Raw genomic sequence first — 26,585 nt, 5'->3', positions numbered from 1 at the left:
ATAGATCATTGAATATTGCCTAAGATCTCCCGTCCCAATTAATCTGCCCCCAGTCGTAAAGCCAATTGTTAAATAAACAGGTTGACCAAAAGCAAAGATGAGATTTGGACAAATCTACCAGTCAAGTGCACTTGGTGAAGTACCGTTCTGCGACCCACCGCTAGCACAATCCAGCTCTTTGCAGACTGCTGTCAATTAGTAGATATTAAGGTCGAACTGAAATTAAAGCACTCACGTTGGTCTGCTTTTTGGAACAGAGTGCTCCCTTCTGGCTTGTGCATGGCCGGGAGGATCTGAGCTCCTTCGATCCGTTCGAGCTTTGCGTGCTCCTGGAGTCGACTCAAAATTTGAGGGGTGTCTGCTGGATCGGGTTAGGTAAATAGACAACAAAAGCTAATATTCAAGGACCATACTTGTGTGATTTAACTCGCCCGAAGACCTAGATAAGAGAAAAAGAAGAAAAAGAGATTAGGAACAAATCATGTCGGACATTAGATAGCTTTAAGTACTCACCCTTGCTTGGTTGAGATATACTGATATTCAAGCTCAATCTTTCCAATCAAATTCTTTGTCGCGCTTTCTAGTTCTTCGGACATTTGCTGAATTTCCGGTTCATTGACAGCGGAGCGGGCGAAGAGGTCGTAGCGAATATGCGTCTTCGACTCAGAGGCGGGAATGAAGGAAAGGGTGAGGCATAAATCCGCATCCTGAAGCGAATACATAAGTGTAATTGGAAACAAGGAACACTCTTCCAGGGCGCTCTTTCGCGTAATAGACCTGATAAGCTTCATGACAGGCGAGCGCCCCGATAGTTCAGACAATCTGGGATGTAACTCGCTGGTATAGGCATCGAGGTGACGAGATCGTGCTATTAAAGTGTCAGCTATTGTCTCCAACAATTTTTGACATTAGTTATTTACCTCCAACCTTCCAATTGAAGTCTCCCGACAAAGTCTGACCAGCAACCCAAGTGGATTTCGCTTCGAGACCAGCTATGCGCGCAAATCCACTCAAACTCGAAGCCACCGCACTGTCAAGTGTAGCCGGCTCACCAGAATTGAGATTCACAAAAATCATCCCTTGATCAGTGGTATGTGTATGAACCTCAAACAGACTATTCTGCGACTTATCAAACCCAGGGACATCATCAAACTGAGGAGCCTTCACCAGCCGACCAGTGGTATCATAGCTCCAGCCATGATACCGACAACCAAGAACAGTGGAGGCACCAGTCTCTTTTCTGGTAATAGTATAGGCACGATGACGACAGATATTATGAAATGCGCGGATCTTGTCGTCTTTGCCGCGAATGAGAAAGACCGGGAACCCGGCAACGTCAAATGATTGATACGAGCCAGGCTTGTGGAACTGGGAGCTATGGGCAAGGTAGAGCCATGTCTAGAGTTGAATGTTAGCGATGCTGTCAAGCCATATTGTAGCGGCATTCCTATTACTTGGCTGAAGAGTGCGCGCCGTTCAAGCTCGAAGACTTCCCGACCGGTCCACCATCCCTCTGGGATTTCGGGTTCTTTGGAAACGGACAAGTCTGAATTGTTTGAAGAGGTTATTGCAATAGATTCGGTGAGTTTCTCTGGTTTAGGTTGAGATAAATGAGGCCATGTTCGGTGGAGTAGAAAGATAATTGTCACCAAGGCCACGAGGATGGACGCTGGAGATACTAAGTAATCTGCATCGGTAGACTCCATAATAAATAAAGTATTGCTGTTTTGGATAATAGAAAGTGGTTGGCATCTGCCATTGATATACTTGAGGTCTAAATGCCCCTCCATATCATACTCTCCACACTTAGCTAGCGCAGATGTCTCCCTATATTACCCGATTGGGTTGGAATTTCCTGGCTGTATCACTCGGCTGACTTCAATGTTGTCACTTCCGATTTTCGGTCCCGTATGGTTGGGGTTACCTTTATCATACGGTGATTACTGCGCAGGCATTAAGATTATAGTTGCATTCATATTCATATCTTATATCAAAAGAGCGATCACTATATTCCTACGACTATACTACGCTGTCATTTGAACCATGGAGGGCGCAGCATGCTCCTCCAGTCCAGGCTCTTTCGCTGTCTTTGCGGTCCTGTCAAACTCATGCTGCTCGCAGACCATATCAAACACCCGTCCCTGGTAGTCTAAGGGAGAAATGTGTGTTAGTTATTGCATGAACCAACTTTAAAAGCGACAACTCACAAGACACGCCGTTTTCCTTGTTTGGGTTCAGAATTCCCTCGTGATAGACCCCCTTGGCTAGGTTGCTCTGGGCCTTCTCACAGAGCTCGAAGTCTTCCATAGCAACTTGACGCACAAATTTAAAGTATTCTTCGAATTTGTCCCCAGATTCAAGATGGAAGTAATCGAATTCCATCCGGGTGACATGCGGGTCAGCGGTCGGACATACTCTGAAGGAGGACATACCACCGCCATAGACATTCAGTGTGCAGTTGGGAAAGAAGTATAGAAAAAGGCCATCATCTGACTTGTTCGGGTCTGCGATATGCTGGGAGAAATTGTGGTTGTTGCGCACGGTGTAGAATGTCGGCGGGTAGTATTTGGAGAAGGATGGGTGGGTGTATTGGCAGTGTAGACACTCTTGATATCCGTCGACCCTGACAAAAGTTAATAATAAGACAGTGGAAAAGGATAAGAGAGAATATTACATGGTCTTCCAGTTGAATCGGCCTTCATAGCTGATGCTACGACGGTGCGGTAGCTTGGTGAAGTCGACTTTACCGAGCAGCTCCTCAAGCTCCGGGAAGAATTCATGGAAACTGGGAGCATCGTCGGAGATAGTTGAGAAGAGGAGTCCAGTAGGGGTGAGATGACTGCGCAGTTCTTTGCCCTGTAGGTAGCACAATTGTTAGTGGTAACTTCACATTTCACCTAGATCACACGTACCGTTTTTGCGCAGACAACCTTTAGCTCCTCGGCTACGGGGTTCAGAGCCTCCCCCGAGGTGCGAACAGCAGAGACGGGTTGCTGCGCAACTTCATATGGAACATGCTCGCCCACCATCTGGAATCTGGTGACTGGGCCGAGCAAGTACCAAGACTGGAACACGTATTAGTCTCCTTCAACTGTCACAAGACTGCTTTACATACTTTGAGAAAGACCGCCCGCCGCTCCATTTGATACAGTGGCTGACTGCAATACCAGGAGGCAGGCAAAGTGCGAGTGAGCTCGGACATGATATCGATGAAGTTGTTGAGTATATTCAAGTATCAAGTTGACACGATTGGAGTTGTAAACTGCGACTGCGACAGCGAAAGAGACGCATTTTTATATCGCGACAGATTTCCTTTTGTGTCAACAGGTGGTGTCTCTCGACATCAACTGATAGACATGCAATTTTTGGTGGCAATAAGGTTGTCCAACCTTGAGTTGCGCCGGAGAGGTGCGGTATATCGTTTCCCAAATGAGTTATCGAGTCCCGTTGATGTCACGTTTGATCACACGGCTCACGCACAGATCTGAAATGTTCTGGCCGTGCAAAGGCCCCAAAGATAGGCAAAATACTTTCAGGGTCTTGGGACTTCTATGAGTTGAGTCAAGGGACAATGACGCCAATGGGGGGATCTACGAGAGCGGAAGTGGATATTCCTAAGTAGGCATTTTTAGCCTGTCTATGCTCGAGCTAGCCTTAGAAGATGGATGATATTGAGAGAACTACAAACATTGAAATCAGAATGTCCACAACAATGCCCGATAGCAACAGTTGCTCCAATCATTTGCTGTGGTTTTCCAATGGTGATCTAAATTGGTTACCTACATATGTACATACATAATGTATGTAGGTAAGAGACACCATAACCACCTAGAAAAATCAGGAACGAACCACATTTGCAACACAAATGGATCACAGATAGAGAGAGATTCCTATTTAATCTATTTACCTCTATGTTGAGGTTCACTATGAATTTGGCTGCCTGGAGGATCCGAGAGCGGCGACCGAAGGCGAAAGAGCAAAACAGAAGAAAAGAGAGATGTATTCAAGATCCTCAATTCAAGCACATAGAACATCTCAACAAAGATCCAAAAGAAAAAGAAGTGTGAAAGAAGCATCACATCCATCACCTGGCGGGATAAGGGAAATCAGACGATCCGTATCTTATCGGGCAATTACGTCGTCTCCAACTTCCAACTTTCCAACCTTCAACAACTTGAAAGGTTGAAACTTCAACGTCAAAAGTTTCCAACGTCCTATCATGGCCCCGGTCAAATATACTCCCCCTCCTCCTACACCCTCACCTCCAGCATCTTGTTACGCCATGAGTGACGACGAAGAAGATGAATACAATACCATCGCCCAGGCTGCCTCGAGTAGAGGGGTTAAGCTGCTCTTCTCCAAAAGCAAAGTGAGACAATTTCCATCTAAGAGAAATACCAAGCTAACAAGAAGTCCAGGTCTATGTTCATCCAACTTCCTCCTCCAAAGATAATATCCCTGGCTTTATCGCCCTCATCCAGCAAAAACCTCTCCCCGCATCACATGCATCCGCGTCTCAATCCAAAACCCCCGATACACCCTCATATCTCCTCGCATGGGTCCCAGAGTCCTCCCTTGGAGAAGCCTACGATACATATGTGAAAGTAGACCTATCTGAAGGCGACTCCCCACCGCGCCAGAAGTACCTCGTTCCGCCGCTTCCGACCACCACCACCTACAAAGACCCCATTGGGTTGTATTCTTTTGCAGTTCCGCTATCAGAGATATACTCGCTATTAGTACGACCGCCGAGCCTGGGATGGTGGTTTGGGAGTTTAGTAATAAACACTCGAGCGGGCGATGGCTTCCCCGCGCTATTTTTCCATGACGACGAATGCGAGTCAACCATTCTACAAAAGAGGAAGAGGGTCAAGGAAACCTTCGATCCATTTGGTAAAGAAGGGGGTTTGTTTTGGGGCGGCGATGAGGTACTGCGCTGGTTGCGGAGGTATGCAGAGGTGCAGCGCTCCGCGGTGGACAGCAACGTCTACCTCATCAACCCGTCGGATGAGGACCAGCTGTCCTTTGGCCGGCCGGTGAGCCACGGCGATAAGTCCTTGTTAGCAAAGGCACAGCCCGAAGCCGCCGCCGCCGGATCCCGAGCCGAACCGCCTGATGCCAACATGGATCCATTCATGAAGACTCTCAAGGAAACACGGTGGAAAGTGCTGGAGCAGCTCAGCAAAATCACCACCTTTACCCGTCGGACTGCCAATGAGATAGCAGAGAATCCTCGCATACCGCCTCAGATGCGCCGTTTAATGAAGAATCCAGAGATCCAGACGTTGCAAGATGAGTTCGACAGCGCTAGGGTCTATCTGGCTCGTTGGGCGATGAGTGTTGCCGAGCAGAGCGATAAAGAGCGAAATCAGCGTATATGGACCGCGCAGGATATGCTGGAAATGGAGAATAGCTCGGTTGGCGACTTTGAGATATTAGAGCTGGAGACCGGGAACCTGGCTCTCCAGGAGCGACGCCGTGTTCTTCAGCTGGAAGAATGGGAGGGCTTCTTCGACCCAACATCGGGTAGACTCCAAGTAACGGCGAAGGAAGTCAAGGAGCGGATCTTCCATGGCGGCTTGGATCCCAATGATGGCGTCAGAAAGGAGGCATGGCTCTTCCTTCTCGGTGTGTATTCGTGGGATAGCAGCCGCGAGGAGCGCCAAGCGATGATGAACTCCAAGCGCGATGAGTATATCCGGCTGAAAGCAGGCTGGTGGGAGCGAATGGTCGAGGGAAACTCGACGATCGAGCAGTTTGATAATTGGAAGGAGCAGAAGAATCGGATAGGTGAGATCACGCACTGAATTAGACATGGCGGCCACTAACACATGGATATAGAGAAGGATGTTCACCGCACCGACCGTACCATTCCTTTGTTTGCGGGCGAAGATATCCCTCATCCGGATCCTGATTCTCCATTCGCCGAGACGGGTACCAACGTGCACCTGGAGCAGATGAAGGATATGCTCTTGACGTATAATGAATTCAACCCGGAACTTGGGTACGTCCAAGGGATGAGTGATCTCCTGGCGCCAATCTATGCTGTCATGCAAGATGACGCCGTGGCTTTCTGGGCGTTTGTCGGGTTCATGGATCGAATGGTATGTTTTCCACGATGCAAAAAGTCGCGCTCTCTTACTAATGTCTCTGTATAGGAATATAACTTCCTCCGAGACCAATCTGGAATGCGTGGCCAGCTATTAGCGCTGGATAACCTCGTCCAGCTCATGGACCCGCAGCTCTACTTGCATCTGCAGTCCGCTGACAGCACCAACTTCTTCTTCTTCTTCCGCATGCTGCTGGTGTGGTACAAACGGGAATTTGACTGGAGTGATGTCCTGCGTCTATGGGAGACATTGTGGACCGACTATTTCTCCAGCAGTTTCCACCTGTTCATTGCGCTCGCCATACTCGAGAAGCACCGAGATGTAATCATGGATCATCTCAAGCACTTTGATGAAGTGCTGAAATACAGTATGTTGACAACTGGACGTAATTCCGATTTCAAGTTACTAACGTTGCAATCTCTAGTCAACGAACTCTCCAACACAATGGACCTCGTACCCATTCTCACCCGCGCAGAATCGCTCTTCCACCGTTTCGAGCGTTCCGTGCAAGCCATTGACAAGAAAGACAACTTCCCTGCTGCGCCCACCGCCCACCAGCGTCGCCCAGGTGCAACCAGCCAAGATTCTGGCAGCAAGGGAAAACTACCCCAGCCTACTGTTGGATCAAGCAGCGGAGTCAATGCTGGCCCCTCTTCCCTTCAAAAGGCAATCGAGGCCGACAAGCCCAAGGTGATTTCTCCAGAGCTACGCGACTTACTTCGCAAAGACATCCCCTGGAAACGCCAACAGACTTCATGATTGGCATCAGGTTTTCTGATGTTGGGACTGGATGTCTTGCTTGATATCGATGTATGCTCTCTGGACTAAGTCATTGCTTTCCTTCCACTGTTCTCGAATTCTTGGCTTTTCACGATTTACGATTGCATGTATATTCTTCCTTGATTTTTTCTTTCTTCTTTGATGACTCGGTTTGCGGAGTAAAGGGACATGCATCAGGGTGTTTTGCCATATTCTACCTTTATTTTGGAATGAATTATGCAAAGTCTTCACCCACCCGCATTTGAATGGAATCGATGATTTTTATTTAAGGGCTCTAATTGGACTCATAGAGATATCTACAGTAGTCAGGAACGATCCGAGTATACATGCACATAGAATACTCAAACCACATTCGAACAGGTGCTAATAGTTAAAGCCGAGAGCTTCGACTTCTATATAGAAACGCAGCCGCTGAGTCGCTGACATCCTCCTGTTGCAAATGATGGTAGATTCCAGTCCGATCACATTACTGTGTGGCCGAACAGCTTGGCGGCAGAGTAACACCGGAGGTTGATGCAGGACTGGAATTTGAATCTCTGCGTCTTTGGCCTTCTTCTGTAGTTGGCACATCTTCAAATTTAGGGTCAGGTGGGAGATACGGTTTGGATCGGGCGACAAGCACTTCTGCTGCGAGCCTGTTCTTGCCCTCGCGCATGGTCAGTTCGTTCCAGTCTATCCCGGTATGGATTGGCGCGATCAGCGGCACCCCTGAGCTGTGCTCCCCGGGGAGGTATCTCGATGATTGATAGATCCACTCTTGATGAGTAGTACCGCTTGAAGGGTGGGGAGTGGTAGGATGAGGAGTGTAGATGAGGGAAGGATTCGTGCATTGGATTGATGCTTATTTCTACAATCAGCTACATGTATGAAGTTGATCTAACTGAGGGTTATGTCTCTTGTAGTCTTTCATTCTCAGCTTATTCTTTTGTCAGCTCACCGGCCGTTGTGAGGCCTTTCTTTGCCCTCTTTGTTTTCTATCAGATATATTATAAGCTCATGAGAGTAGATTTGCTTGATAAATTATATATTGAATTCCTCATCTTTTCTATAAATGGAGATTATAGAGGACATTCACTCCGTCTTGGTATATAAGATATGAATGGCGACTAAGAAATATCAGGCTTCTAAATGAGGTGAACATTCAGGGATACCTTAGGTTGGGCTTAAGTCCTCATATGCTTGCGCGTTTACTATATTTAATGGTCCCTGTCCCTCTATATTAAGGGCTTTCTCCTTCTGCTTTCTTTCTTTATCATCTCCCTTTCACTTATCTCTCACTTTTCCACGCCCTTTTAGCACCTACACTGGAACTATTTCTCAGGTTTTCTTCTAAGATCGACTCCTCTTCCTCGAACATATGCTCAATAGCTTTGATGTCCATGGTGATGTTTCCGCCGTGAGCAACACTGTTTCTTCCTTGCTTATCACTGAAATTGGAAGCATGACGAGACCAGTCATCCAGCGTCGAACGACGCAATTCAAAAAGGCCTTGTTGGAGGGTGTCCAGCTGAGAATGTGAGAGGTCTCAAACTCTCATATGCTCGCGCGTCTGGTATATTTAATGGCCCTTCTCCCTTTCTACCTTCTTTCCTTTCTCTTCTCTTCATTCACGTCTCACTTATATTTTATATTTCATCTCTTTTTCTTTTATGTCTCTCTTTGATATCTTCAACTCTGCCATCCACCTTATTCAAGATGCTTTCCAACATTGTGAGTCTACGTGGATAATATCCAGCCCTGTGTACTATGATTGACTAATCTAGGATTAGGCTGCCACTCCGAACTCACGAGAAATGAGCACACCGCGGATACAAGATACTGGGATCCAGCGTCAAAAGTGTTTCTGGGCGATGTGTGGATCATAATGTTCTGTCCAAGCGAACTAGCACGAAGAAATTGACCGATGGCCGATATCTACCCAATGGTACGAAGCTGGTGTACCTTTACTGCTATGCCAATATCCATAGGCTTGTACCATGCTACCGCAAGATTGGCATTTTTCCACAGAGGCTAGAGGGGTTCGACAACCTTCCAATCATGGATATCAATTGGCTAGTTCGCCTGCTCGATCAGGCCATGATAATGCTGTTGGATATCTGTGTGCCATGTGAGAACCCTAAACTGAGGCAAACTATCGGCTACAGTGAGGACATGTACCTCGAGGCACTTGAATAGTGTGAGGTACCCCTGACCATCTTTCATCAGCTCAATCATGCTATGCCGTTGAAGCAGAGCAATAGGAGGACTAGTGGTCAACGTGAATGCCACAATTGTGATAGCACGACCAGTGGGGCAAACGCCTGGTATACCGACCCGGCCAGTTCCCAGGGAAATCCATTATACAATTGCTCGGCTTGTTATTGGTATCGACCCCGGAATAGTTTTGAGCGCCCGAGCACTTTGTTCAGCAGTTTTCATGCGCCAAGCACCCATTGGAGCAGCCATACCCTTGGTATTCGTATTGTTGGCCCCGGAGCAGGAAACTCAATGTCCGAAGAACAGCTAGTCCTCGGAGACGAAACCGGCCTCCAAGCCCGTTTGAACGAACGGCTTGGACAGCCGGTGACCGCTTCCCTGCAAGCCCAGCATCATCGACTACGGGCGGCAGACTTCAAGGCCAGTGTGCTGCGGGGCCATGCTCGAATTGCCAAACGACTGAGTCCTCCCAATGGAGTTGGCATCGTCCGTAACGCCTACCTTTCCTCGCGGTCTTCTCGGACTATTACGTGCTGGTAGGTGCGAGCCTACGACACTATATATAGGTACTCGACAAGAAAACCAAATATAAGGACCTAATAAGCGACCGCATCCACTTCGGTGAGATCGTCGCTCCGCCCTAAGAGATTGGCGGCATGACCGCTTTCCAAATCGATTGGAAATCCAAACTAGTGAAGGAACCTGAGACTTCTCATTCTAGCTAGTCTCTCTTTACAAATTTCAAGCCTTTCTTCTTCTTTTTGCACTGTTCTTCTTCTCAGAACTCAAGCCTACCTTACTGAGTCTCGACTCCTACCGGCTGCACACATGTCGAACATGGAGTTGCTGAGCCATTTAGATTACATTCATCAAGTAAAAGGTGCCTACAATAGTCACCAGTGCGCTGCAATCTGAGATGAGCTGGATGAGCGTCCAGATGCGAGGGAGATGTGGATGGGGACTGATGGTACTCACGGTCGAGGGCGACCTGAGGCTTAGTAGGGGATTCTGACAGTTATGAGAACACTGAGGAGGATCATCCCACTGGAAGAGTGGACTGGATCCGGTCTGTCGATAGTCACGAAAGCTGTATCACTGAGCTTATAACTGATATAATGAGTATAACTACTTCCCAAGTTCTTTTAGACTTTACTATATTAAAGAGCCTTCCCCTTCTGCTTTCCTTCTTGCCTCTTTCCTTTTCATCCCTCACTTACCTTCGCGCTCCAGCCTCTTACCCCCATAGGCCGACGAGGTCCTGATCCCTGAACCTGGGGCACCCATTCCTCACTTATTTATACCGTTCTTTTACATTATCACACTCGTATTTTGTCTCCGTGGCGCAATTGGTTAGCGCGTCCGACTGTTAATCGGGAGGTTGGAAGTTCAAGCCTTCCCGGGGACGTTTTTTTTTTCTTCTCCCTGAACTCCGGAGAGAAGCACAATTCGCCTGTGGAATTAGGATGGGGCTGCCCCTCGCGGCATCGCAAGGGTAAATCCCAACGCCCCAATCAGCGCTTCTGCGGTTGCCGAAGCAGAGGCAGCAGCGACGGCTGCACAAGCCGTTGCACTGCACTACAGGTTCACGAGGTGCCCTTCGTCATACTACGGAGGATGCTGAAGCTGCGGCCCAGCAGCTGTAAGTTAGTCTGGAATTTTGACACTTCGACTAAGTATGCCGATAGGATCATGAACTAACCATCAACTCATCCAGGGAGCGGTAGCTGGATAACCCTAATGGGTAGACAAGTTATATAACCCTGCCTTCGTCGCTTGATGAGTGATCACAGCGACGGCTAGTGATTGACCCTGATGCTGAACCTGATAATTTTCTATGAATGCCGAGATATCGGAAATCCACCATGGTCTCGGCCCAAATCGGGCAGACTTGACAACCTACTATGTACATGATAGTCTTGGTTGCTATCAATACCAAGCTGCTGCTCGCTTATGCCCATGGTAGGGTCATATTGAACCCGTCATTACGGGATACGTTACATATATACGTACTGACCTTATGGATAGAACCAATCCCGGATAACAATCCCGGCGGGAAACCAACCGCTTACACTGCTACGATCACTGGTGCACGCAAGTGCGACGACGTCAAGGTAGGATGAGTTTCGGAGTACTCTGCAAGATATAGTGTATAGAAAAAACAATGCAATATGTATCAAACTATTTGTAAATGCAAAGATAACTCTATCAACCAGATAACTGTAGGGTATTGTTGAGCTCTAACACCACACCAAATCCCAAAGCAAACACAAACCAAGTGAGAACAGATTCGCCACGCTGATGCAAGTAGAAGAGAAGATAAAAACCCGAGATATGAAAGGACGGCGTCAACACATGTACTGCCAAATGTCCATATGTCCAAGAGCCCAGAGCCCAGGATGATGCGAAGAAAAATAAATGCAGACCCATCCGCGTTGTGTACAGCGGGTAAATAAGAACAGGGGAAAATAGGGAATCAAAAAGATCAATATTATATGCGAAGGATCACTTTTGTCGAAGTTCACGGCCTGCGAGACCCAAGACCTTTCAGCACAACCCGCCTGCTTGTGCCGATAGATCCAATATCGCCAATGCTGCGGACTTTGGGTAGGGAGTGTCCAACAACGCTGCCGTCGCCAATCTCAAATCGGTCATCGGCATCGTGGTCTGGCGGCATGCTCAGTGCGAACTGGGGTGAGGTCTGGGAGCTGGAGCGGCGGGTCTTTTGGAGGACATCTGCAACCCAGGCTTCGCCCTCTGGGCTCATGGATTCGTACCGAGCACGTGGTTTAGGACCAGCTAAGCCCAGTGGTGTGGAGCGGGATTCATTGGCCATGGAGGCAGCAGCGACGGTGCTGGGGGAGTTGGCGTCCCCGATTGAATAGCCGGAAGACACTGAAAGACGTCTGCTGGTCGAGGAAGGGAGAGGGGCGACAGTGGGTGGGGGTGAGGTGAAGGAGGATATGTGGCCTGTTGTCACTGCCCTAGTGCCCATTGCATCGGATGCGGTTGAGCCTCGTCGTTTCTTGTGGACGGTAAGGGATGAAGGTGGCCGGGCACTGAGCACGGATGGTGGTCGGGAGGGGGGTAGCCCGGCCGGAGGCAACATATGAGGTAGCTGGGGTCAGCATAGTATTCGGAGAAGCGTAAGACGGCGAGGAACGTGTTTTTATGCCCTGCACCTCCACACGAGGGGTTTCAGACACCTTGCGGCGACCGTGATGAATGACATATTCGCGAAGGTATTCGCCAAGGTCAGCCCATCCACCGCCAACACGAACCATCACTCGTTGCCCCTCTTCTCCAACGGTGCGAACGAACAGTTTTGTCGGTGCCGTTTGGCCTCCGTGATGGAGGTGATAGAGTTTGACACAGCTGTCCTCTGTTTTGTAGGCATGAGAGTGCCGTCTCCGGGCAGCGGGCATCAAGGTCAGAGAAGGTGCGGGAGTGGTGCTGCGGGTTGGACCAGTGGGGGATTCGGATCTGTACCGCATTCGTCGGTCCAAGGATGACGAGGATGACGATGTGTCTACTTCGTGGTTGGAGTCGACCAAATGGATATGACCAGGCAATGAGTTGAGAATCGAGTTAATCTTTTCATCAAGCTGGTCTCGCGGTTGCTTGCTGTGTTTGGTTGGCGAGGAAGGGCGGAATCCGAAATCGGTGAGTTCAGATTCATGCTCTTCTACATAGGACAGTTCTTGTCTTTTCACACCCAGACTTTCGAGACTTGGATGGGCAGTTAGTCGCTGCCGCCAGCGGAGAGACTTGGGCTGAAGAAGGTGCTCCATGGCTCTTCGGGCAGAATTCATCCCGAATGTCTTTTTATTTCGTTCCGCAATTTTTGCCATCTCATTTTGAGAGTTTAAGTCAGATGCAGACTTTCCTCGTGACAGTTGATGACGGTGAGTAGGGAGACGTGGAACCGGTGGGATGGATGCAGCAGAAGTATCCTGGAATGTGATTTTGCTTCGTGTCTAAGATAGCCAATTAGCGATGAGCACATAATCAAAGGAACAATGGGTTCACGTACCTTTGGGGGTTTGGGGAAGTCGGCAGATGTAACAGAGCGTGTCCTAGTCCTAGACTGTTTCACACTAGCCACACCTGGCGCCGACTCGGTTGCCAGGCCCAACTCCAAGCGTTCGTTGATAAACCGCTCGAGGGGTAGGCTGACCGTGCGACTTTGCTGGAAAGATATTCGCGGATCAGGCTTTTGGTTTTCCAAACGACGCAGATGATCCTCTCTCAAGGTATAGTCCCCATGCGAAGGAGGATGTGTAGATTCAGGGCGAGATGATGGCCCAAGAGGCGTCACATTAGAGGAAGCAGTGCGCGGCTCAGGTACCTCAGGACTGGATATGAGGGAAGAATGGTCTGAAAGCAAGGAACCCACAGATCCAGTAGATGTCCGACGACGATGCGTAATTGTGTGCACCACTTTACCATCTTTGTCGAGATCAGGCTTCCCTGGGCGGAATTTGGAAAGTTTAATAGGGCTCTGTAGCGGCTTGCGAACAGTCCGTTGACAAGGTTCTGGCTTCCCTTCATTCCGCGGGTGGTGAGACTGGGTGGGCGCGGGATTTGAGCCCGACTTAGGTGATGCCACAGCCATGGGTATTTGGGAAACCCTGCCAGACGGTCTCGATTTCGGCGCTCGGATTTCTGACCTTGGTGTGAGAACCGGAGAGATAGTTGCTGCTACCGGAGTATCACACTGATTCTGTTCACTCGGCCCGTTCGGGGATTTAGGATCTTGGCCAACGGGAGGTCTGATGGTTTTAGGCTCAGGATTGAGTTCGATTGATTTGGGGTGTGGAGCAGCTTGTTTTGCCCCCTCGTCGGAGTTATTTTCTTTTTCTTCAGCCACAGTATCACTAGGCAAGTCTTTGCGACCAGCGGAGGCATTGAGCTCTTCCGCGGCGGGTACATCAGCAGAAACGACGACCTCAGGAAGTTGGACTTCCATTTCAGGTGCAGTGGAATGTTGAAAATCTTCAGCCAGGGCACTATGCTCGGACAATGGACTTGGTCTTGTGAAAGCTTGGCTGGGAGGTGACATAGCTCCATCGAGCTGTTGGAAGCCGGGTGGAGGAATGTTTTCTTTGTTTTCTGAGGTGCGATCAATTGCACAAGGCGTATGTGCAGGAGTTAAAAAGGGCTGTCGACTGATCGCAGGAGCTGGTGGAAAGTCAGACTGTGTTGGTGTGTCTAGGTCCTCTGCCACAACCACAGGTGTGATATCTTCTTGCTTCTCTTCGATTGGAGATTTTGATAGCGATATCGAGAGTTGCAGGTTTCGCGAAGCGTCACCTGCCACACAGTCTGCAGGAAGTGGCGTCTCTTCAAGAGGTACCATTGACTGTTCAGCAGATTGTGGGCTAGTTGGCCTTGCGTCACCGGACGAAAATGTAAGGCCAGACTGAAGTTCGGGCTCATGTTCGACAACCTCATCCTGCTGAGGGGAACGAAGATCATCTGAAGGTTCCGATACAGCTGTATCGGATGTTGGGTCCTGCCGTGTTTCCTTCAATGACTCTGCGCGCTGGAGGTCAGCTGCGCGCATCTCAGCCATTTGAGACTCGGCTTTTGACCGCAACCACGCGTTGTGAACCTTGTATTTATCAGCCTCCACCACCCATGCAGCAAAGTCAGACTCAATGGATTCTAAGTCATCAATCCATTGTTCGGGCAAAGAATCCGGACGACCCTCCAACGCGTCGAGAACTCGGTCCATCCGCCTCCCCACAGCCACAACTGCGGACTCCAGTTTAACATGGTCGGCAGCTAGGGATGCATCGGAGGATTCGCTCGGGTCGGAGGCAGGAGAATGCGGGGTTCGTAAGGCGTGGAGGGAGGAGTCAAGGGCGGAGCGAGTCAAGCTCAGCTCTCTCAGCAGACCAGGAATTTGGCGTAAGACAAAGATGCGAACTTCCCAAGTGGCAAGTAGGGCGCTCAGTCGCGATAGGTATGGAAGAGCTCGCAGGATGGTCGCGGTAATGACAGCTGTAAAGTCACTCAGCTGTACATAGCTGAGCGGCGGAGGCACGGACGCGCAGCTTGTGGCGGACGAGGGCCGAGACCTGGATGGAATGTGGGCATTCAAAACGTGTTCCTTTAATTCTTCCACGTTAAGATCTTCCATTCCATCGCGGATTTCCTCGGCTCTTCTCTCGTATCCCTCAACCACGGTGGCTAACAAGCTCCCATAGTAGCTTGCCTGGGTGTTGCTAGGGGGAGCCAAAAACCCCGAAGGGATGAGATTTCCCCCCGAGTGCGACTCAGATGGAGGAATGAAGCCCATCCCAACCTTCGCGTCGCGCTGATTTGGCCAATCCCATGATTGGACCTCTTTGTGCCATAAGTTCAAGTTTTGGGCAGCTACCGCCGCGCGTATCCCTAGGGCGCGTTCCGAAGGCGATACCTGGGAGATGCTTCGCGAGAGGATATCATGAGCGGCTTGTTCGTTGGAAGGGACTGCGTCGGTTGATGTGAGGGCTTGGAGGGTTGATTCGGGGGAGAGGTTGCTGAGGAGAGGGTCGAGTTGCTGGTAGATGGTGCCAGGGATTCTTTCAAATGAGGTTGAGCGCGAGTTATTTCGGGAGTGGGAGGGGGAGAGGCGGATGGAAGGCCGACTCGGATTTATTCGACTGGCCGCCATGCCGAATAGATGCTCAGCCTAAATCGGGGGTGTAAAGTCACAGGGAGCCTCGACTGGCTCGAGGATGGCATGTAAGTGACGGACGTCGGAACGAGGGCGGGAAAGAGGACTGTCGAGCCCGCATGCTGAGACGCGCGTCTTAAGTGAGTGCAGAACTTGGCAAGCAATAAGCTGGAAGGAGAGAAAAATAAAGAAAAGGAAAAATGATTGGAAATTGAGGAGAGGTAAGTAGAAAAGTTGATGAGAAGCGAGAAGCGAGGGAGTGCGGAGAGAGTGGATGGTGCTGAAGTGGGCACAAATGAGCGACAAGGAGAGAAAGACCGGCTTTCTGATCACAATGATATCAAAACAATAGTTTCGGAGGATTTTCTGAAGTTGAATTTATTTTGATGGATGTGGAGATCCGATCAGGGGGAAAGGCCCTAAGGTCTTGAGTGGAGTTGCCGCGAACCATCGCCGGGTGATCCGCCGTACTATGGGGGAAAATACTACAGTTCTTCATTTTCTTATACGTGATAACTTGGAATATTGGAGCATATCGGTCAAAAAAAAACTATTTTTCATGTTTAATCGGTGAGGAAAGCAGATATCAGAAAAGGTAACAAGGCTATTTGAAAATAGCTTCAACTCCAAACGCAAGGAGTAAGAATATTTGAATATTTGCCCAATTATTCCCTATATTCTCCGTAGCAGATCTTGATACAGCAAAACCAAAACAAATTACCTATTTGATCGATATCTGCTATCACTATGCGGTAATGATGGCGTTGTCGGAACTGATGGCGCACTCTCCTAGCCCAAATACGGCCAGGGAATATTCCCGAGACTCTCCAGAGTTGCAGAGCTGCACAAGTATCTTCTACCAAGCCAGTTGATTATCATGCAAGGGTTTCGCTACCGCCCAGAACTTCTGGAAGGGCTTCGCGAAGACCTCCTTGTAGAGCTCAAGAAATATGAAGATTGGTTCTGGCTCGATCCGCCCAAGTTGAAGGCGATCTCAGATCACTTTTCTCAGGAACTGGAGAAAGGTCTTAGCATTGAGGGTGGTTCTATTGTTAGTACTAATTGACCCAAGATGATATGAATATCGAGTTGATGCTGACTGGAATGTCGGTGTGAATTGAAGCCTATGAACGTCACATGGATCATGAGATACCCAACAGGCCAGGAGAAAGGACGCATTCTCACAGTTGACCTGGGAGGAACCAACATCCGTGTATGTGATGTCTGTCTTTCCGCGGGGAAGAGAGACTTCGAGCAACGTCAGCGGAAATACAAGCTTCCGGAGGAAGTCAAGACAACTACAAAAGAAGCCCTGTGGGGTTTTATTGCGGACCGAATCAAAACTTTCCTCAGTGAAAGTCACAGTGATCCCAGTCCTTCAAGCCCAGTACCGATGGCGTTCACATTCTCATTCCCAGTGGAGCAAATGTCTATCCGCAGTGGCATTCTGCAGCACTGGACCAAAAACTTCAATGTTTCCGGAGTAGAAGGGCACGATGTAGTACCTCAGCTGGAAGAGGAACTTGCAAAGAGGGTAGGTTCACGTTGAATACCAAGAGTCGGAGCTGATCAAACTAGGACGTCCCAGTGAAACTGGTCGCCCTCGTCAACGACACAGCGGGGACCCTTGTTGCATCACGTTACCGGGATCCGCAGGTAAAGATTGGTAGCATTTTCAGTACTGGCTGCAATGCAGCGTACATGGAAGAATGCCGGTTGATCCCCAAGCTGCGTGATTCAGGACTGCCCGAAGATGCAACTGTAATCATCAACACCGAGTACGGCTCCTTTGACAACGAGCGTAAGGTGTTGCCCTTGACTCCTTTTGACCGCCAGATCGACGAGGAGTCTGCTCATCCAGGCAGGCAGATCTACGAGAAGATGGTGGCAGGGTTGTACATAGGAGAGATGCTGCGTCTGGTAATGCTGACAATGCACGAGGGAGGCATACTCTTCAAGGGCCAAGATGTCTCGCGTCTTCGGATCGCGAACTCATTGGAGACATCGTTTCTGTCTACTGTCGAGATGGACATGTCGGAAAGTCTGACCGACATGAAAGATGAGTTCAAGGAGAGCCTCAATCTGGAACTCTCGCTGGAGGAACTGAAGGCGTGTCGTCATCTTATCGGCCTGCTCGCGATGCGTGCAGCGCGTCTCTACGCGTGTGGAATTGCAGCCATCTGCAAGAAGAAAAGCATCCGTCAGTGCCACGTTGGCGTTGATGGCTCGGTGTTCAGTAAATATAGTATGTTGAAGAACCGCGCAATCCAGGGTCTTCGTGATATTTTTGATTGGGAGGGAAACAGATTGGACATGATTGCTCTGAACTCGGCCGAGGATGGATCTGGAGTAGGAGCAGCTTTGGTCGCGAGTTTGACTCTTGACCCGAGTGAATTAGAAGACTGTAACATGGAGGAATATATGTAAAATTGAATGCCGTCAAGCTGTTCCAAAGTTGCGAGAAAGAGAGTGGAAGATGCAAGATCATCATCTCTGCCATAGACGATAGCGATAAGCACTTTAGTTGAGATCGACCCTCCTCCCTCCATCATCAACTCACACAATGCGCTTCCGAACACAATTAAGAGACAGCAGGACCTTCTCCAGTAAGCCTAATCGTTAGTACAAAGGATCCGAGCTAACTAAATCAGAGCTCACCGCATCACTTTCCTCGCTGGGCAAGGTATGTTGGATGCGCCTCGAGTACGATGTGATCCGCTTTACCATCATACCCGACCAAGGCACACAAGTGTGGGCATCAATACCAGTCGTATGCATAATAATATCAACCCTAGCGGTCATATTATCTATATATTAACCATTCCCCAGGGAACCATTTTCGATGACACGACCTACGAGCTAGAATCTAATTCCGACGCCATCAACATCGAAGTCAACATCAGTGTCCTAAACCGAGCTCTGCGCTCCGCCTGGGGCTCAGCACATACACAGCTTCGCCTAACTAAAAAAGAGAAAACTCCCCTCTTAGCACTAACAGTCCTCGCATCAGAATGGACGGAGGGGAACATGGCCTTGGCCACCAATAATAACGCAGATGGCTTTGGCGACGACCCAGACCCAGACCCAGAAGCAACTCTAGCCGACACGACAGGCGATCGAGGACCACGCGAGCGCCAGACATGGATTACGCAAGAAATCCCCATCAAGATACTCCACGAGTCAGCAGTCGAAGGGCTGCACGAGCCGCACTGCCCAGACCCCGAAGTGCACATCATCCTACCCAATCTGGCGCAGTTGAAGAGCATCTCCGATCGCTTCACGAAACTCGCATCCACAGACAGCAAAAGCCAACAGCCGGGTGTGATGGCACCCGATGCGCCGGGCATGCACTCTGTTTCTTTCGGCGGGGCAGGCGCTAACACAGCTGCCACGGCACTGTCCACCAACTCGTCTCCCAAGCTTGAATTATCTGCTAATATGCATGGCTCGCTACGGCTGGCTATTGCTACGGACGAGCTGCGCATCCAGAGTGTCTGGTCTGATCTCGTGAACCCACCGTTGGACCCTGCGCAGATGAGCCAGGAGCAGATGAGCCAGCTTCCCAGTGAGCTTAATCGGAAGCGGGAGGCGGTTGAGGGATTCGATTCTGGTTGGGCTAAGGTACGGATTGATGGAAAAGATTGGAGTCGGGTGCTCAGTATTGGGAGACTCAGTCCCAAGGTTGTTGCCTGTAAGTTTTTTGATGATACTTGGAATTGCTGCTCGCTGGTGCAAGTGCTGACTCGATTTCTCATTCGGGTTAGGCTTCATCAATGAAATGGCATTAGTTCTTTACGTTTATCTGCCAGGTAATCGGGAAGGAGAGGAATCTTGTTTAACGGTGAGTTGACATTGCCCCCAAGAATGCTTTCCTCCAACAACCAAGCCGTCTAACAGTCACGTTTCAGTATTATATCAATTCATTCACCACATGATGCTGTGGTGAAACTTAAGCTACGATGTCCATCTTCCAAAATTTCAGGCGTTCGAAGGTCAGAATGAATTATTAGAAATCGTTATTAAGACAGGTGCATGGCAGAAACCATGCAAGAAGAAACCTCCAGATCCAAAGTTCCAGCAAGCAACAAAATGTCAGGCCAGAATAGAACAGCAAGGGGAGGAGGGTGATATACATAATGCCAGGAGTACAAGCCCTTGACTCCATGGATGAGGTCGCGCCAAGGAACAGCAAAGAACAAGCTATGTGCAAAAGCAAGGCTTCGGATGACGTTCAGTGAGCGAGAATGCAGAGAGATGGCGTGTCTGCCGGGGCAAGAAACAAGACACATGCAGGATGCTGGGGCAATGACAAGTCTAGTAACAGGGGGTTGTATTATTCAAGGGTAGGGGGATGTGGTTCATCAAAGAAATCAGGTAATAACAAATAAAAGGCATAACGATGAAATAAACATAATCGAACAAAAGAAAAGGACATTATAGCACTTAACTGGTCGGGCGACTGGTAAGCACTATATCATCGGCCATTCAGATAAAGCCCGATGATTATTGGGCCATCACGTCAACGTAACGGCCCTTCTTCTTGCCGCGAACCGTGTTGCCCTTGCGCGCCTGAGGCGCACCGATCAAGTCGTCGATTGAGCTAGCATGAGTCAAGGACGAAGAAGGCCGCGGCGGCGGGCCGCTGGAACTACCGGGCGGTGTTGGCATAGCCGCTCCCGTAGAAACGGACCGAGACGCGAGACCAGAGAAGCCTGGGCTAGAGGACAAGAAAGGCGGGGCAGTGTTTGAGGAAGATTGAGGCCGGCTGCCAGAGACCGACATTGGGGGCATCGAAGGTGCACCGTTTGGTGGCATGCTGCTCGAGCTCGCAGTCCGACTGGGGGGAGCGGATCCTCGGGGAGGGGGAGGGTGGCATGGACCGGCGCGCTACTACCGGGGTCTTTCTTGTTGACCCATTTCTTCAAATCCTTGTCGTAGTAAAAGGAGCTTTCTTCGCCAAGTTTGGCTCTAATGGGACCACCACCGGAGTTGTTTTCCTCTTTCTTAGCTCCGCCGAACCAACCACCAAACCAGCCCTTCTTGCCAGATTGTTGGGCATCCTTCTTGGCTACAGCAATAGTCAGATTAGCAAGTGAGTCAAGCGATGGGCGTTCTTTATACATACCATCTTCCTCGGCGGCTTTCGCGAACGCTTCATTTGCCTTGCGATCATTCTCCGCTTTTTGGATAGCCGCTGCCCGGGCAGCAAGATCATCGTCGTCGTCATCCATTATTGACTGCTTCTTTGGCTGCAGATCCTCCTCCTGAGCAACATAGCCCATGTCTGCACCAGCCGTAACCGGCTCGTAGGAAACCGGTTCATAAGACGAACTGGCAACGGGAGGTGCGTAGGGTGACTCCGAGTCTGGTATACCAGCTGGCATACCAGCTGGCATACCAGGAGGCCCTTGGTAATAGGGGGATTCGCTGGATGTGGCGGCCTGTCCTGGAGGCTGGTAAAAGAGACCATTCACCATGGGCTGTGCAGCTGGAGGAACTTCAGCGGGTGACATAGCTTCTTCTACCGGAGCAAGAGGAACGTAAGAGGACTGAGGAGGCGTTGGTTGATACCCACCCACGTTTGGTGACCCATACACTGGAGCCCCATAGGACATCTGTTGATCAATGGAGGGCGAGAGTTCTTGTGAGCTTCGACGTTGCCCAACGGGCGGGAAGTAGGAAGCAGATCTCTGAGAATCCATTGAAGATCGGCCCTTAAACTGCTCAGGCGAGCCATTGGGCGCATATTGGCTCGACGGGTGATACTTGGACGCGCCGCTGGTAGGAATAGGCTGCGCTCCTGCTGCTGCTCCGGGATAAGAACCGTAGATGTCAGATACAGAAGGTGAGCGGCTAATTGTTGGGGTGCCAGCCACATTTGCAAAAGGACCAAATTCTGCATGCTCGCCACCCTTGCCGGATCCAGTCGATGCAGCATCACTATCGTCACCTACCACGAAGCTATTGAAACGAGCCCACATAGACCCCGAGACTTTTTCCATGCTTGGCCTCGAGATCCAAGAGCCACTATCGCTGGTTGTTTGGCGTAAACGTGCAGACAGTTCTTCAACTTCCGCAAAGAGGTGTTGGTGATAGTACGGCGAGGGACGAGTGGTTGCTTTCAATGCCGTTGCCACTGCGTCGCAATATCCTTGCGCCTCTAGATTGCGACCCTGGTCTACGAGACACCTGGCATTCAGGATCTTGAATGCCAACAGATGTGGCAGATGGGCTGTTGGGCTGTTGGCGAGAACGGACGTAGCATACTCATAAGCCTCAGTCAGCAAGATAGCATCTTCATCCATCAAGGAAGAAGGGCAACGCTGGTGGTCAGCGCCAAGGAGAGCGATGTTGGCTTTTGGATCATCGGGGCCACCGAAAACGGGAGCACGCGAGAAGATGTAACAAACGTGAGCCGCCTCTGTTCGTCCATAAGAAGTAAGCAGGTGACCAAGGGAATACAGGGCCTGGTGATCCTCGGAACTTCGGTTACTCAAAACCAGTCCCAAAGTATCCCTCCACTTGTCTAAACCCTCGAGCGCATTCTTAGTAGACCCCTGGCCATCGGCCTTGCTAATAAGTTGCAGACCCGCTCGGGCAGACGGGGGAACGAGTTCGTCGATGCTTTCTTCAATATTGCCAGCGAATATCTCGTAGAGGGCTGCAAGTGACTCGGTGTTTGCGGATTTGGATCGGACCTCGCGGCGGACAAACTCCTGAGCGACCTGTTTCGAAATCGACCTGTCCATGGTGGATGAGATGATCATAGCATGTCCCCAAAGACGTCGATCGACAGCGCTCCAAACGGCCTTCTCGCGATCACCACAGATCAAGTGTAGGCGAAGTTCCTCCAACCACTGTGCATCAACAGCATCAGGCTGCGAAGGCATTTTCGAGGGGGCAAATCCACTCGAGGCGGTTAAGCTGCTGGTGTATGATCCATCTGCGTCAGGGTTGGGTAGGTTGGGGAACATGATCTGGCGGAGAGACTTTTGAATTTCAGGAGAACTCTCCAGATTACCGTCATTCTCTACCAGAAGCTTGACAACCTTCCAGAGGAGAGTCTTTTCCTCCTGGCGTTTGTGCGTATCAGACTGAACCTGTTCGTAGCTTGGAAGGTCTGAATTTTCAAATGCCGCAATCTTGCTAGAAAGCCAAGCAATCAACTCCTTCTTCTTTGACTTTGCCTTGAGGGGCCCAGGGTGCTGGACAATGCTATCACCGGAGGGCAGCCATTCGCCCAGCTGGGAGATTTTCGGTTCACCAAGAGTGGGTTGAATCATTGGCGCCACTTGACCAGCGGAATAGCGAGGAATGTGCCTAGGGAAGCAAGATACCACGGATCCACCGAACCCGAATTTGAAGATCGGAGCACCCTTCCATCGCTCCAGGGGATCATGCTCCTGTCCATCATTGGGAGCGATAAATTCCAGGTGCTGCGTCGGAGCCCGGGTTTGAGAAACAGCCTGCGCAGGAGCATACGGATTCACGGTTTTGGTCGGCGAGCCCGAAACTTGCACCGAAGCCGGTCGTTGGAGGGTATCGATATTCTGTCCGTAGGAACGCGGGCTCGTCAAGTCCCGGGCAGGTGACTGGGTCTGAGACCTGCGAAGTGGACCGATCTGATTATCGCTAGGTGGTGGAGACGTGTATACATTGGTCCCGGGAGCAGGAGGAGCGGATTCCGGAGCCGGCGCGAGACGCTGGGCGAATTCATTGAGATATTCCTGGGGGGCATAGCGACTTTGAGGCGGAGATTGCTGTACAGGTGAGCCCGCACTTTCTCTCCGCGGTAGGCTGGCAGGACCATTGAGATATTGCGGAGCGCTAGGTGGGATTTGTCCGAAGCCAGTTCCTTGTCCGCGCGGTGGGGAAAGATTGATCGCAGGCTCGAGAGATGGGGCCTTGTGTGATTGATCAGGCTGGTAAGAAACCTTTTCGTGGTGTGCCAGCGGACTTGACGTCCGTGGCTGGAAAGGCAAATTTTGGCCAGGAACATTAAGTGGCAGTGAGGCATAACGAGTACGAACGGAAGAGGTAGGAGGGGGAGCGGGGGAATATCTCGGTATCGAAGGTGGCTTCGAGGGTGCTTGCAAGCCAGGAGGTTGGGGAGAATACCTTGCAACGGCAGGAGGTCCAGCTGGGGCACTCGATGCTAAGCTAGCATACGGATCCAGCTGTTCAGGTGGCTGAAGTGTGGACTGGATTGGGAGTGCGACAGGCTGTGCGGCTGGTGGTGCAACAGGAGCATATTGAACCTGGGGAGGAGGAAGAGACGACCCGGTCATCGTCGGCGCCGCCTGCGGATTAGGGGTGTACCGACCTGAGCTGGCAGGCCTGGACCTTGGTGGCGCCAGAGGAAGTTCCTCGTAGAAATTCTTCGGCGCAGGGGGAGCGGCCACGGCCGAGGGGGGAGCTGCCGGAGGGGGGAAGACAGCTGCAGCAGGAATCGGTACGCCAGAAGCACCTGGAGGAGGTGGTGGGGGCATACTAGTCACTGTTGGAGGAACAGGCTTGTGGGTAACGACCGGCTTTCGGGGTCGGGAGATATCATCTGGAAGGTCGTAAGGAGATTTGTAACCTTGTTTTGACCGCTCAGCAAAACTTTCTCCCCTGGTTGCCACAGGATTCTGCGGTGGTTGCGAGAAGTATGAAGACATCGCTCCGGAGGCTGGCGGCGCAGTTCCTGGGAGAGGAGCACCCTGCAATAGATCACCAGTTGACGGTTGGTGGGGTGTATATATGTTAGAAACAGGTCTTGGTTGAGAAAAGGCCTGGGGGGTCTGGAAGGGACTGTTCAAGCCAGCCGATAGATCACTGTCGGTAGGCTGAACAGGCGTTTGATGAATGTGCTCTTGTGCAGAGACAGACTGATCGGCTTCAGTCTCCAGCAGTATATCGTCATCGTCCAATGCCGCCTCCCAACGAGCCGCCAGATCATCATCCGGTGAATCACCTAGCTCGGCTTCCCACCGTGCCGCTAGCTCTTCCTCCGAGGGATCGGCTGTTGTTTGGGGCTCCAACGACGCAGCCTTGAGGGCAGCATCAAATTGCGCTGCAGCCGAAGCGTCACTAACTGGGGAGTCAAGAGCAAACCCAGCCGATTCCAAGACCTGAGACGTGCTCTTTCGGGCGAGATGAACAACGGGTTGTTCCTCGGCCTCTTCCTTTGAGATGGAGCCGAAGAAATCCTCATCGTCGTTCTTAACCTCTGGTCTTGGAGCCGAGCTGAAGAAGCCATCTGCATCGTCTTCATCATTGGAAAACACGTTGTCGATTGATTTCTCCTGTTCCAGTGGGTGTTGAGGCGAAGCCGGTGTAGACTCATCTAACAATGGGACCCCTTCCTCGAACCTGGATTCGGCCTCTGGCGGCGCAAATATAGGTTTTGTCTGGCTGTTCAGTTGGTTAAAAAAGTTGTCCTCATCGGAGTCGACTTCACCGCTCGGCTCGCTTGTCCAGAAAGGTTGATCCTGAGTGGTTGTATCCACGTCTGCTGCAGCCGGATCTAGGTGGGCGTCGTTGGTTGGTGCAAAGGTCTCCGCGACAGCAGGCTGTGAATCGATATTCTCGGATTCAACATTTATCGAACGACACACGGGATCAAGTTGCTCATTTTCGGTTGAAGCGATGGTCTTTCCAGTGGAGTTGAAGACACCAGTACTCTCCTCGTCAAATGATGCACCCGTAAATGCTGTTTCCTCTGACGATGGACATACAGCTTCTTCAACAAACTTAGGCTCATCACTATCCTGGACTTGAGTAGATGTTGAGGCAAACTCTGGGATAGTATGGGAATTTTCGCCAAGAGGAGTAGCCTCTTCGGTGGAGGGCAGCGTATTGCTAAGGTCCCTCTCAAAGGTGGTCCAGGGATCCTCAGAATCGGCATCCCGTTCGTCTGTTTGTGGCAACAGTTCTTCGGTGGGGCTGGATTGAGTTGTATATTCATGTTTAAAAGTGTCCAACGTAGGTTCGGGTGCCGTTGTTTGCTCCTCTGTTGAAGGTGTAGTCTCTCTCACAAATGTCGACTCCAACGTGGTTTCTTGTTCAGGTGCGACAGTGGGAACGGCAGTATCAGAGGTTTCGGTTTGAACAGAGGCGGGCCCGTCTATAGTGATGGGGAAACTATTACCAGCATCCGCACCAGATTGGACTGAAGGTGCTTCGGTCTGAACTGGTTGAGCGGGCTGGGTTTCTGGCAGGGTCGGGTTTAGGACGGTATCTGCATTCTCAATAGATGGCGCGATAGTTGTATGAACCGCTTCAATCGTCTCATCGGGGACTTGACTAGTCTTATTGACGGAATCAGTGTCTAGACACACGGCCTGGTTCACCACTGGTGATGCATTGTTCACTAGGACGTCCAAGCTCGTGTATTGAGGCTGAATCCCGTCTACCTCGTCGGATATGTCCCACGCAGAGAAATCCTCACTCTGTGGAGATATAACATCGTCTGGGGACTTGTCCTTTGGCTCATCCGCCGCAATCGGATCCGACAACCCACTCTGGATCGAGCTCATCGCAACAGGAGAGTTATTGTTCTCGGGTCGTAATGCCGGATTCCATGACTCCGAATCATTGTCGGTCGCTTGCTGCGCCATATGTGCAAAGTTGTTCTCGATTGCCAACGTGACTGGAGATGGGGGGCGCAGTCCGGAGGGACCAACCTGACACGTCTCCAATGACGCCTCAGGAGATCAACAATCGTGAAGAAAAACGGGGGTCGAGGGCGTCAACTTAAGAATCCATTAAACGATGTAGATATAAAACAGAGCAAAAAACTCAAAGAAATAAATCGGTCATGAATGCATCAGCTGATGGTGAAAAAGACCAAGCAG

The 26,585-nt window shown here is 50.5% G+C and overlaps 9 protein-coding genes across 9 annotated transcripts; 4 read left to right on the top strand and 5 right to left on the bottom strand.

Annotated features, from left to right (window-relative positions):
- Positions 1-114: 114 nt before the first annotated feature.
- N7471_001509 (putative iron-sulfur cluster-binding protein) lies at positions 115-1,706 on the bottom strand (the record flags this gene model as incomplete). The annotated part of the gene is made up of 6 exons (XM_057274230.1): positions 115-185; positions 236-358; positions 414-439; positions 514-868; positions 921-1,398; positions 1,455-1,706. 6 exons carry the CDS (start codon positions 1,704-1,706, stop codon positions 115-117), a joined length of 1,305 nt encoding a protein of 434 aa, XP_057142409.1.
- A 318-nt stretch (positions 1,707-2,024) lies between these two features.
- N7471_001508 (aromatic ring-hydroxylating oxygenase subunit alpha) lies at positions 2,025-3,202 on the bottom strand (the record flags this gene model as incomplete). The annotated part of the gene is made up of 5 exons (XM_057274229.1): positions 2,025-2,149; positions 2,208-2,623; positions 2,675-2,856; positions 2,913-3,065; positions 3,116-3,202. 5 exons carry the CDS (start codon positions 3,200-3,202, stop codon positions 2,025-2,027), a joined length of 963 nt encoding a protein of 320 aa, XP_057142408.1.
- Positions 3,203-3,717: 515 nt separating this feature from the next.
- N7471_001507 (GTPase-activating protein GYP7) lies at positions 3,718-7,159 on the top strand. Its single transcript, XM_057274228.1, has 5 exons — positions 3,718-4,369; positions 4,419-5,790; positions 5,842-6,104; positions 6,159-6,477; positions 6,535-7,159. The coding sequence occupies exons 1-5, from the start codon at positions 4,220-4,222 to the stop codon at positions 6,867-6,869; spliced, it is 2,439 nt and encodes an 812-aa protein (XP_057142407.1). The 5' UTR covers positions 3,718-4,219; the 3' UTR covers positions 6,870-7,159.
- A 197-nt stretch (positions 7,160-7,356) lies between these two features.
- On the bottom strand, positions 7,357-7,545 carry N7471_001506 (uncharacterized protein; the record flags this gene model as incomplete). The annotated part of the gene is made up of 1 exon (XM_057274227.1): positions 7,357-7,545. The coding sequence occupies one exon, from the start codon at positions 7,543-7,545 to the stop codon at positions 7,357-7,359; it is 189 nt and encodes a 62-aa protein (XP_057142406.1).
- A 1,382-nt stretch (positions 7,546-8,927) lies between these two features.
- N7471_001505 (uncharacterized protein) lies at positions 8,928-9,626 on the top strand (the record flags this gene model as incomplete). Its single annotated transcript, XM_057274226.1, has 2 exons — positions 8,928-9,064; positions 9,170-9,626. The coding sequence occupies 2 exons, from the start codon at positions 8,928-8,930 to the stop codon at positions 9,624-9,626; spliced, it is 594 nt and encodes a 197-aa protein (XP_057142405.1).
- A 1,978-nt stretch (positions 9,627-11,604) lies between these two features.
- On the bottom strand, positions 11,605-15,744 carry N7471_001504 (GAS2 domain protein; the record flags this gene model as incomplete). The annotated part of the gene is made up of 3 exons (XM_057274225.1): positions 11,605-12,201; positions 12,266-13,060; positions 13,117-15,744. The coding sequence occupies 3 exons, from the start codon at positions 15,742-15,744 to the stop codon at positions 11,605-11,607; spliced, it is 4,020 nt and encodes a 1,339-aa protein (XP_057142404.1).
- Positions 15,745-16,624: 880 nt separating this feature from the next.
- hxkB (putative hexokinase) lies at positions 16,625-18,174 on the top strand (the record flags this gene model as incomplete). The annotated part of the gene is made up of 3 exons (XM_057274224.1): positions 16,625-16,798; positions 16,871-17,281; positions 17,326-18,174. The coding sequence occupies 3 exons, from the start codon at positions 16,625-16,627 to the stop codon at positions 18,172-18,174; spliced, it is 1,434 nt and encodes a 477-aa protein (XP_057142403.1).
- A 136-nt stretch (positions 18,175-18,310) lies between these two features.
- On the top strand, positions 18,311-19,682 carry N7471_001502 (checkpoint protein HUS1 family protein; the record flags this gene model as incomplete). Its single annotated transcript, XM_057274223.1, has 5 exons — positions 18,311-18,353; positions 18,399-18,517; positions 18,577-19,438; positions 19,512-19,588; positions 19,656-19,682. The coding sequence occupies 5 exons, from the start codon at positions 18,311-18,313 to the stop codon at positions 19,680-19,682; spliced, it is 1,128 nt and encodes a 375-aa protein (XP_057142402.1).
- Positions 19,683-20,250: 568 nt separating this feature from the next.
- sec16 (COPII coat assembly protein SEC16) lies at positions 20,251-26,348 on the bottom strand (the record flags this gene model as incomplete). Its single annotated transcript, XM_057274222.1, is given in 3 exon segments — positions 20,251-20,512; positions 20,524-20,815; positions 20,873-26,348. The coding sequence occupies 3 exon segments, from the start codon at positions 26,346-26,348 to the stop codon at positions 20,251-20,253; spliced, it is 6,030 nt and encodes a 2,009-aa protein (XP_057142401.1).
- Positions 26,349-26,585: the final 237 nt, after the last annotated feature.

Source organism: Penicillium samsonianum (assembly GCF_028829775.1).
Source record: "Penicillium samsonianum strain IBT 33392 chromosome Unknown utg000001l_segment0_segment0, whole genome shotgun sequence".
Taxonomy (NCBI): domain Eukaryota; kingdom Fungi; phylum Ascomycota; class Eurotiomycetes; order Eurotiales; family Aspergillaceae; genus Penicillium; species Penicillium samsonianum.
This window is presented reverse-complemented; position numbering and strand designations above follow the sequence as displayed.